This window comes from Chenopodium album, chromosome 14 (assembly GCF_948465745.1).
Source record: "Chenopodium album chromosome 14, dcCheAlbu1.1, whole genome shotgun sequence".
Taxonomy (NCBI): Eukaryota; Viridiplantae; Streptophyta; class Magnoliopsida; order Caryophyllales; family Amaranthaceae; genus Chenopodium; species Chenopodium album.
In genome coordinates this window covers 45,720,190-45,731,895 of record NC_137847.1, presented here as the reverse complement: position 1 = coordinate 45,731,895, position 11,706 = coordinate 45,720,190, and the positions used below count along the sequence as shown (strand labels likewise).

The 11,706-nt window shown below is 32.1% G+C and overlaps 1 protein-coding gene across 1 annotated transcript; it reads left to right on the top strand.

Moving 5' to 3' along the window:
- Positions 1-259: 259 nt before the first annotated feature.
- On the top strand, positions 260-6,509 carry LOC145579335 (uncharacterized). Its single transcript, XM_081636574.1, has 4 exons — positions 260-358; positions 4,679-5,218; positions 5,342-5,405; positions 5,648-6,509. Exons 2-4 carry the CDS (start codon positions 4,704-4,706, stop codon positions 6,107-6,109), a joined length of 1,041 nt encoding a protein of 346 aa, XP_081492700.1. The 5' UTR covers positions 260-358; positions 4,679-4,703; the 3' UTR covers positions 6,110-6,509.
- The last annotated feature ends 5,197 nt before the right edge of the window (positions 6,510-11,706 follow it).

Here is an 11,706-nt window from a genome sequence, read left to right as displayed (position 1 = left end):
AAATGAACTGAACTGAAGTGAACTTATTAGAGCTGAACTGAATTGAACTGAAGTGAAAATAATCTGATGAGAATAGGGCCATAATCCATTTATCAATGATCCATTCTGACCCAGATACGGCCCGTTGCACAGGTTGGGTCGTGCCAAACAGAGATTTCATAATTACTGCTCCGTCGTAAAATCAGATAAAGGACAAAATTGCACACTTGAAGGATATATCATATACAACCTCGTGCTAAAACAACCAATAAGGCTATAAATAATGAATACTTTAACACACTTTGCTCCTCACACTGAAAATAAAAAAATTGTTCCAGGCCCCAAGTTCTCAAATACAGGGTGCTATTTATTTGCATTGGTGAGTTGCTCCTATCTTGGCTTCTGCGTTCTAATACTAGTAGTTTCTACGACCCTTTAATTAATTAATTTATTTATTTTTTTTTTATCGTATATATATACTTCATTGTGTTTAGGCTCTTAATTAACTCTCAAAGTTGATCAAAGTAGTGTGTAAAGTAAACAAGTCTAACATTATGATTAAGGGCATTTTTTATTGAAGGGATTTGGTTAGAAAAAAAAAAAATAAATTTTTTTACTGTATTCCCATAATTGGATATTTGGATTGAATGACATGAGAATTCATAGGAAAGAAAAAAAAAAAAAAAAAAAAAAAAAAAAACCCCTTTTCAAAAAATTTCATTTTCATTTCCTCACAAAATTAAAGGAAATTTGACGGAAAGAGAAAAATATAATTTGTGAATATCATTTGCCTTCTTTTCCCTAACGAGTAAGGTGGTTGGATTTTTACATCTCTTTCCTTTCCCTTCTCTTCCTTCTCCCCCTTTCTTTCCTTTTTCTTCTTTTCTCTTATTTTCCTTTACTACTCGTAAAATTGAACCAAATAAAGCCTAAAAGAAAATGGAGGAATTGCATTCATAATTATTTATAATGTGGTGATGCTAACTTTCTTTCAAAAAATAAATAAAAAATATAATAAATAAAATAAGTAAATACAATGAATGATAGGTTTGACCAATTTTTGATTTTTTCAAATTGGTCAACCATTTCATATAAATGATTCAACTATAACTTGATGGGAATTGGATTTTAGAGTAGATATCCGATCACTTATTCATGGTCATGCCTATATTTTTAGATGTTGAGAGAGTTGTGCCGATAGTGATGTAGAAATGATTTAACTACATATTTTGAGTGCCAAATTATATACGCTTGATATTGAGATCTAAGCATATGTTGAAGTAGGTTTAAGATAGATGAAGCTTATTTTGTTATTAATATTTTCTTAAATAGATTAAATTTATTCTTGATTAAAAAAAAAAGAAAGAAATATACAAATCATATACAAAATATTTTGTTTAAGGGAAAAGTTTACTGTTAAGTCCCAAATAGAATTTGTTGGTTTGAGTATATTTTTCATGGACCCAAAATACTTCATGAAACTATAAAGATAATGAAAGTAAAAATTAATGAGCACCGCACAAGTCCACAACACATGTAAACAACATTAATTTCCATTAGCTACGTTGTCTCAAATTTTCAATGTCTAAGAGCAAGTTTAGCCCTAAGCCTCAAGTTTAGTACTCCGTACAATGTAGACTAGATGAATACTTTTTAATTGCATTTGTCTTTGTGACTTTGTGTAACACAAATTTTTTTACTCCTCTTTTTTTTTTTTTTTTTTTTTTTTTTTTTTTTTTTTTTACTAGTGAAATTGTAAGTGTCACGCCTTATTCCACTTGTTACGACAATGATTGTCCCAGTCCCACAGTCCCACTTAATTGTGTTTTGAAACTTATTGAAATTCCTTATTGTAACGTCCATATAGTCATATAGTCCTTTGCACATTCTCAAAGCAAGACTTGAAAAAAAGCTTGGGTTTTGGGCTTACTGAACTGGATCAACTAAAGTTTGGGTTTGGGCTATAATAGCCATCTTTAATGGGAAATCATGGAAGTATAAATTCAGTGAGTATTGGCTAGAGTCGGGCCGGCCAGAGCTAATTGAAAAAAAAAATCAATAACTTAATAGTAAAATAGACATCGGGAGTAACACATGTCACATTCTGGTGCTGTTTTTTTCATCCAAAACTCCCCTTCCTTTTTAACCTTTTTTTTTTTTTTTTTTTTTTTTTTTTGGTGAATATTCGATTCTATAACAATATCATTCCAAATCTTTTATATTATTTTTATGACAAATATATATTCTTTTTTTATTTGGGATTCATAATTATTCTATATACATTTACCTAAATAAATATTTCAACTCTTTTTTAATTATCTTTTAAATGGAGTATTATTAGATTTTGTCAAAAAAGTAATAATAAATTGATTCATATAATAGACGTTATAGAAATTACTTTAAAACATCACTTATTATTATTATTATTATTATTATTATTATTATTATTTTTTAAATACTTCAGCTAGCTAATATTTTATTTCAAATTTCAATTTAATATAACTATATATTTAAGTTAATTAAATTTTATTTCTGAAATTTTACTACTATATGTACATATTATCACAAATTAAGGATTTATAGAGTATAGTATAGGTGTATTGTGTATATCTATAAAATAAAAGTTGTGTTTGACAAATGAGTTTTTAGATATAAAAGAGGGGATATAGTATTTGTAAATTTTTTTTTTTTTTTTGACAAAGAAGATTTTAGTTTGTTGTTTGTTTGATTTTTGATGTTTATTAAAAATGTATTTATTTATAAGTATTTACTAATATGACCACTAGATCTGATCAAACCAATTCCCGCCTGAAAAATTCTCGGGTTTGGGCAGGCTAAAAAATCCATTTTTAGATTATTTTTCGCTTTGCCTATTAATATATTTTATGACATTATAATTTCTATATATTTGATTTGTATGTTTTATCAAATATTATTTGTTGGATATAATTAATTTTCTTACAAAAATTAGGCTTATCGTGCATGGCACGGGCCTTAAGCTAGTTACAGTAATAAATATAAGATTCCATTGTCACATTTAATGCTAAATTGCTACTCCCTTTGTTTCTTATTTTTTTTTGTCTCATTTGACCTATCACGGTCTCTAAAAAGCGTCTTTATCGCATATATCTTAACTTAATAATCTCATATATATTAACGAAAATTAATGGTCACAGTTATCAAAGTTTGACTCAAATATTAGCAATGGGGCATACAAATAGGGACAAAGGGAGTAATACTCCCTCCGTCCCCTATTGATAGTCCCTTATGGACATTTTTCACGGGAATTAATAAACACATATAAGAATAGTAATAGTACATTGAAAAAGTAAATTGACATTAGATATGCAAAAAAAGTAGAGAGAGAAAGTAATAAAAATACATGGAAAAACAAAATTTACATGGAAAAGTTAAATTTGCACAAATAACGTTGCAAATTGAAGGGAATTTTGGTAAAAAATTAATATTAATGGTTGTTGGAAAAAGCAAACGGGGTAAACATTTTGGGACTAAAATTTGCCCATTAGGGACTATCATTTGGGGACGGAGGGAGTAGTTTAATTTAGTGTACCCATTATTATTACTCCCTCCATTTCTTGATGTTAGTCCTACATTTTATTTTGGACGTTTTAAAAAAATCTACCCATATGGAATATGTTTCATTTTTAACTTAATTTTTTTGGAATTAATTGGTTGTAAATTGATGACAAGACTCGAAATAACGAAATATCTACCTTGAATTATGCATTATGACTTATTCTTTCCCAAATAAAATAAAAAACCTAAATAAGGTAAACTAATTATGAATTATTTCGTTCTTTAATGTTAGATTCCAAATATTCTTATTTTCTTATTTTATGTGATTGATTTCATATGAAACTAACATTATGAAACGGATGGAGTATTATTTTTTTCCAATTATTCTTTTGTGTTTCTGGCTTTGTTGTTGTTGTTGTGTGTGTTTTTGTTTTTTTTTTTTTTTTTTTTTTTAAATTTACTGTTTTATACTTATAAATTGGTAGGGACAGTTAGCATAAAATATCTTATCTAATAAATTAGTATGGATCAGCCCAACCCATCCCGGAAAAGGCACATGGACACGTGCCGAGCTTGGGCCTTACTTTTCATATTTTGAGCCCGTGCTAAACTAGCCCACTGGTGGTGGTCCGGGCCTAGACAACCCTGTAGCATACAGCATACGGGCCGTGCTCACAGGTTAACCCATCCAGCCCAAAGCCTTAACATACTTAGTGCCAACGATTCATTTAAGTGCCAGATTAAGGAATGAAAACGAAAATCTAGTAATTGTCGTTTGTAATTATCCAACCCACGTCTCAGCCTACCCAATTTATCTATTACAGTTTCGTGGGAGCTCTAAATTAAACATCCATGGAGTGTACTGTATTTCCGCCAGTATTACTCACAACATTGCCTTGTTAGCCACTAAGATATTACTCATAGCCACTAAGATATTACTCATATTACTTGTATTTCTGTCAAAATTAAATATTTATAAGGATTTCTATCATGCAAATAATGCAGTGACTTGGGGCGTAAAAACTAGTTTCTTTAGAAAACTTTGTCCATTCACCTTTTCTAATTAATTCCTCAAATTCTGTGCCATGAATCAATGATAGTTTATGGATATGATGAATCTGTAATTATAATTTTAATCTTGACGCTTTGTTACTTCTTATAGGAAACGTTAGGCCGTACCATAAGAAATGGGTGATCTATTGATATTAGAGGAGGGTAAATTACGGACGCTTGCATTACTGGTGAGGAACCATGAAGTGCCACTAATGCGAGACATACAGTCTGAAGTTGACCAGGTCAAGTTCCTACAAGAAGTGAACAGTGCTTATAACAATGTGATTAAAATACTAGATATGTGCAATGAATTGCGGAAAAAGCATGAGGGAGTAGCCAAGGCGGCAGAAATCGCCGTAGATATCCAGGAGTACATGAATTATGGTGTCAACATGAGCCTGCAATGTGTTAAGAATAGCTGTTTGCGAAGTTCGTACGTTGAGAGCCTTAAGGAGCACCTTGACGACCTCGTTGCTCAACTTGATGATGTGAACAACCTTGAGCTTTTATCTGAAGAAGTGGCCTATTACAAGAAGGCTATGTGGGAATATGCTAATAGCTTTCAAAGTGCCACCGCCCGTGCGCGATCCAGGGAGTATTCATTGTATCTTATGCACGAGAACGTTCAGTTCCCCGACCTCATCAACAGGTGCGTGCAGTGCCCCATTCCTATCATTTCAAGCGCCTCTATGAATAATTAGTACGGAGTATATGCTAACATTGTTATCATTTTGTAACATTTAACCTTGATATTCTTCTTCATGGCATGCAGGCACAAAAACAGACTTGGATATAGAGATGAATTTGAGGTTTTGGAAGAAGAACAAAAGCTTGAGGTTAGTCTTATCGCATAATTAGTGTTTTTTGTAAATGGGAAATTCCCTGTTTCTCATATTGAGAAACGAAATTTGTTTCTCATGGGCTCCACTGTTGAATAAAGTTGTTTGTTTATTTACGAAAATATCATGTGAGAAACAAATTTTATTTCTCACTATGAGAAACTGGGGCATCCCCTTTTGTAAACCTTATAAAAGAATACAAATCCAACAAGGGCAACATTGCATGATGTACCAAACAGGTGTACAATAGCATTATCAAGGAGTCAGGACGTGCAGATATCCCAGTATTCAACTGGGAAGCAATGCGTAGGAAGAGAGGGAGAAGCATATCATTTAAAGTGATCAAGTCACTGTCGAAGGTTTCTGCCATGACGGTTTGGGACATTTACACAAATGAGTTTAAGCTTGAGTCATTGCTGAAGAGAACCCTAGAGGAGGCTAGCTCCTTTGCGGCGCAAGTGGCTGTTCAAGCAGCCATAACGACAGCAATCATGAAGTCTGGCACTTTGATAGTGTCAATGGCTGGGTTTGTTGTCGGCGCTGTGGTTGGTTTTCTCTTCGCTGCAGCAACTGGTGCATTGCTTGATGTCATATTTGGATCCGGTGGTAAAGAGCCGCCTAACCTGAATGACATTAAATTTTATTCAGTTACTTTGCCCGACGGCCTGGCCCTTGCTTATGAGCTCTCACATATGGATTAATTTGCTTCTTTCTTGGTTAAATTAGTTATAAGGGGCCTGGTCAAATTGCAGATTATCTTACTGCATGCAACTATATTTAAATAATGAATTATGTACGCAACATAATTTAATAAGCTTTCCTGTGTATGTTGAATAAGCTGGACTACCGTAGAATTTTGGAGAGTGAGGTATAGCTATTTTTATAGAGCGAGCTTTCCTACTAGTTTCAGGGGATATTGTGATCAATCCTCATTTCTCGCCCTTGTTGCTCTTTAAGTACCAAAAATAAATCTTTTAACATTGCAGCTTGTTTTTTCTAAATGCTCTATTTTATGTATTGCTACTAAGCTTGATGTTTGCAAGATTTGGTTTCCATTAGCTTGTATGAATGCCAATTCTTAAATTATTGTTAACTTACTCACATTTTCCTTTCTAAATTGTCTCCCCTGAATTTACCAATTTTAGGATTATAAAAAGTTTGATCATCCCCTAATGAACGATACTCTACACGTGGGGCACACGTGTGGTGTAATTTAGGGTGCAAGTCATCAAGTCAAGCTAATTAAAAAATGAAGGAGCCCGAGAGTAAGGGATAGCTCAAGTGGTTAAAGTTTCCCTCCCGATTCCAAGAGATCTTGTGATCGATTCTCACCCCCGCCCTTGTGGCTCTCTAAACACCAAAAAAAAAAAAAAAAAAATGAAGGAGCCCCACTTAATATCAGAAATTAACATTCCAGTGTTAGACCCAAAGAAGACAAGTGTGTGGGCTTGGCCCAACAAATTATATGAATGAGGCCAAAAAATGCGTAAATTTTTAACTGGTCCCGAAACCAGCCATATCCCTCATTGTAAAATTGAACATTTAATATAACAAGAATGAACATTTTCATGGTTAATTATTGTAAAAATAAACATTTCATATAACAAGAATGAACATTTTCTTGCTATAGGATATTATTTCTTACAAAATTAAAGGTTCATTTTCATACTATTAGACGTTCATTCTTATAATATGAACATTTTCATACTATCAGATGTTAATTCTTACAATATTTATTATTCACAATTTAATATAACAAAAATGAACATTTTTTTTTGCTATAGGATATTTATTCCTTAAAAATTAAATGTTCATTTTCATACAATATTAATATTCACATTTGGCAAAATGTTTATTCTTGTAATATCAGACATTCATTCTTATAATATCAGATGTTCATTCTTAATGTTCACAATTTGGCAAAATGTTCATTCTTGTAATATCAGATGTTCTTTCTTATAACATTAATGTTCACAATTTTCATACTATCAAATGTAATTAATTAATCAAAATTGAAAATGTAGATAAAATCAACCAAAATTGCAACGAAATTTGGCAAAATTCCTCCATAATAATCAAATAAAATTGCTACAAAAAATCTAGCTTCTAATTAAACATTTACTAGTACAAAGAAAATTGCAAAATTACAGTTTTTTTCAAGGTTATTTATCATATTCTTTAGTTGCTGCTCTACTTTCATCTCGAATATCCATGTTTATGCATGTCATTTTGATCTCTAAGCTTTTGTAATTTGATAGATTATGGTGGTTTTGAGCGGAAATAGAGAGAGAAAATGAAGGTTAGAGAGAGAAAGTGATGGTAGAGAGAGAAAATGGGTATAACAGCTTTTAAAAATGAAAGATGTTTTTTTTTTTTTTTTTTTTTTTTTTTAAAAAAAAAAAGAGGTTTGTATTTGATTTGACAACATGTGACCTGCTGACATCACGCGCGCATCAGCGAGGGACTGTATTTATATAGTTGGTCTCGAGACCAGCTATTAGTAGCTACAAAAAATGAAAATTAGTTTATCTAGGATAGTGGACAGTGATAAATGCGGTTCATTTCGCTAGGTTTTAGCCTTGTAGAGTTTTAGGTGCTTGTCGATCTATTAGATGCAATTCTTTAGTCCCCCGTCCCTAATATTTTATTCCGTTTGAGTTTTTGTACTCTCCAAAACACACTTTGAAACACGGTTCTATCTCAATTTTCATACGTATAAAAATTATAAAACTAGATATTAATAAAATATACAATGAAACGAATCCATCAAAATCCCATATAACAATATATTCTTTTGTAGATAAAAAGTAATTTATGGTCAAAGACTTTAAAAATTGACCCATATGTTTACAACGAGTCAAAAAATTTGGAACAGAGGGAGTATATAGAGGTAGTATCACATACTCTTAATCCGTAGTCACCTTTGATAATTCGTAATCAGAGGTCAAGTAAAAGGGATTGATGATTCTCCCTATAATTCTATCCTTCGGATCATAATTTATTATTACACGTGATTTATGTTGGGCTTATAATATGCCAATTATAGGGATGATAATTTATTATTATACGTGATTTATGTTGGGTTTCGTTCTTATAATATGCCAATCCACAGACAAAAAATATAAACGTGAGCGCTCCGGAACCTGAAATGCCTATCGAGTATCTGAAATTTGGATGCTTCTTAAGATTGCCTAATCATTTTTATTTGTTGTAAGTTAGTGGATTATTCTGTTAAAAGTTTAATCATTTCAAATATTAGGTGTTAGATTGGGCCATCTAAATTTATTGTGATCTTGTGGATTATTTTATATAGATGTCAATAATGAACGTAGATATATTGGTGGTTGAATATTCTCTTAATAGAAAACGTACAAAGAGATAAGACGTAGGCCTAAAATAAAATACTTGTATTACTAATACAGTACTATACTATTGACTCATTCCACGCGATATCGCAAAATTCCGTCCTTATCACCGGTATTTACTATACAAAAAAATTGATATCAATCTTTACAAATGTTGAAATTTTAGGGTATTGATAGTGAGATATAAAATGTTACAAAGTTGTAAAAAATATAAAATTGAGGTAGTATTCGAATTATAAACAATGAATGAGGTATAAGGGTATATGCGGGTTGACCTGTATTTGACTGGAAATAAAAATTATAATGCCCTTAAAATATATATTTATATCTTTTTCTTCTCTGTAAAAAGTATATATTTATGGAGTAATAATTGATTATAGTTTAAAATGTATATATTTTTTAATTTGTATGTATTTTGAGATTTGGATACAAAATCTGACGTAAACCATCAATCATAATGTTATTTCAAGTATAATTGAACAACAAAGGGTGTTTTGTTGATAGAACTTGAAGAAAAAAAGAGGTTTGATGTTGTTGACACCAAAATTTTGTTAATTAACAACATCAAAATTTTGTTAATTAGTGATAAAAAGGTTTACATCAGATAGTTAGAGGTTTGATGTTGTTCACTAATTCACTACCATTTCTCTTTTCACGCTTATCTATGCATGTTTTCAATCGTTAATATCTTTAATTATCAATATGTAAAAATTATAAACATTTGATATTAAATTAATATTAATCGAGACAAATCTAACAAAATCGCACATGACTATTTTTTTTTTAAATATAAGTCGCTAAAGTGAGTCACAGTAAAACACATTAATATTGTTAAAGTCAAACTGTTACAACTATTAAAAAAACGGAGGAAGTATAAACTAAGATAGGGATTTGAGTATTCTACATATGAGGATGTTTGGTTGAGCAAGAGAGGATTGGAAGGGATGTTAGAATACAAAATACTAATTTTGGAAAACCCTACAAAAACATGCTCGAGCAATGGTAGTGAATTAGAGAAATGTAGTGAATTAGTAAACAACATTAAAAAAAAAGGTTTAATAAATGAAAATTGGATAAAATGGTAGTGAATTAGTGATGCATCATTCACCATTAAAGTTCAATCACCACTCTAACCGATTAAACCTCACCTTCATTAAGATTTTTTTTTCTTTGCTCAATTGTTGCTTACATCTTCATTCATTTTTGAAGCCCAAAATTCTTGATAGTTTCATGTTTTTACCTAAAAATGTCAAAATGTAGAAACTACTCCAAGTTTTTGTCCTTTTAAAAACCTTATTTTTATTTTTATTTTTGTTGTTTAGAGTGCCACAAGGACGAGTGATGAGAATCAATCCCATGATAACCTGGAATCGGAAGGGAAACTCTAACCACTTGAGCTATCTCGGTTATGAACAACCCTACTTTCCATGATCATCACTTGACACACACATACATACCATAATTCATCGTAGACTTGTGTTTGCCATGAGAATGTGTATGGAAATTAAATCACCAACAAAAATCTACCTCTAATTTCGAACACGCTTGAAAGGACGCATGCACAATGCTCGCACGACATTCGAATTTGGTTTCTCTTCAACCACCTATTAACGGTTTGAATATAAACGTCACAATTCATGAATTAAACAAAATGAAGTACAAGATCTATAATTCATAATCACTACAAGAAAACAGCCCATTTCCGACGGACTGGTTCTGACGGGCACGTAATTCCGTCGGAAAATTCGAAATTTCCAACGGATTTTTGTCCCGTCGTATATTTCTGACGAATCCAAACAACCCATCGAAAATTTCCGACGGAATTTAAATATGTCGGAAAATTTGTACTTTCCGTCGGAAAGGGTTTATCGACAGAAAAATATTCCGTCGGAATATAACTTAAAAAAAAACTTTCTTCAAACCCTAACCCTAACCCCCTTTTTTCTTCCGCCCCTTTTCTTTTTTCCCTCTATTTTCTTTCTTTCTCCTCTGATCCGCCTCTTCTCTTTCCTTCTCCTTCTTTCCTCTTCTCTTTTCTTCTCCTTCTTTCCTCTTCTCAGTCCGCCTATTTCTTCTCTCCTATTCTTTCCCTTTTTTGTTTTATCGACCAACTACAAACACCATCGCCATCACCAACAACAAACAACAATGGACACCATAACCACCGTGCAACAACAACAACGACCACAATAACACCGGCAACGCGCAACAACATCAACTGCATAACCACCGTCACGAGAATCGTCAACCGTACAAGTATTGTAGATCTTGTTTTAGTTTAGTTTAGATAGTAGATCTAGTTGTATTTTTTAATAAATTTTGATTATGGTTAATTTTTCAAGTAATTGTAATATTAGTTTATAAATTTTTGAGGATAATTGTATATTTATTTGAATCCTTTTAATTTTTGTGGTTAATTTTATTTTTCTTTTTACTGAGATTCGGAATGTTCGATCTACTTGTTTCGATTTTGTTTTGCGTTAATTGTCGTTGTTTTGGTGGTTAACTTAGATCTCATGTTGTGGTGGTTAATTTTTTTTTTTTGGTTAATTTTATTTTCGATTTCTTTTTCGTAGTGAATGGTGGCCTGGTAGTGGTGTGGGGTTTGGGATGGTGGTGGTCATGGTATGGGGTTGGGGCTGGTGAAGAGGTGCGGGCTGGTGGAGGTTAAGGGGGAGATGAGGCCATGAGGTGGTGCTGGGGTGGGGGATTTCTAGTAGTGGTGGTTGGTGGTGTGAGCTGGTGGTAGGTGTTTTTTTTTTGCTTTTTTTAAAGCATTTTCCGACGGAATTCCCGTCGGAAATTTCAGGTGGATTACAGTCCGTCAGAAATTTCCGACGGACTTTTTCGGGCCGGAAAAGCTCTCCGACGGACTGATTTTCTTCGGAAAAGGTCATTTTTCCTACCAGTTGTTTTCCGACAACCAGTTCTGA

What these genes read in the sequence shown, in the direction of transcription:
- LOC145579335 (XM_081636574.1), top strand. Translation starts at nt 4,704, where the DNA reads ATGGGTGATCTATTGATATTAGAGGAGGGTAAATTACGGACGCTTGCA. An exon ending in TTCCCCGACCTCATCAACAG is followed by an intron (nt 5,219 to 5,341) that starts GTGCGTGCAGTG and finishes CATGGCATGCAG; the next exon opens with GCACAAAAACAGACTTGGAT. An exon ending in AAGAAGAACAAAAGCTTGAG is followed by an intron (nt 5,406 to 5,647) that starts GTTAGTCTTATC and finishes TGTACCAAACAG; the next exon opens with GTGTACAATAGCATTATCAA.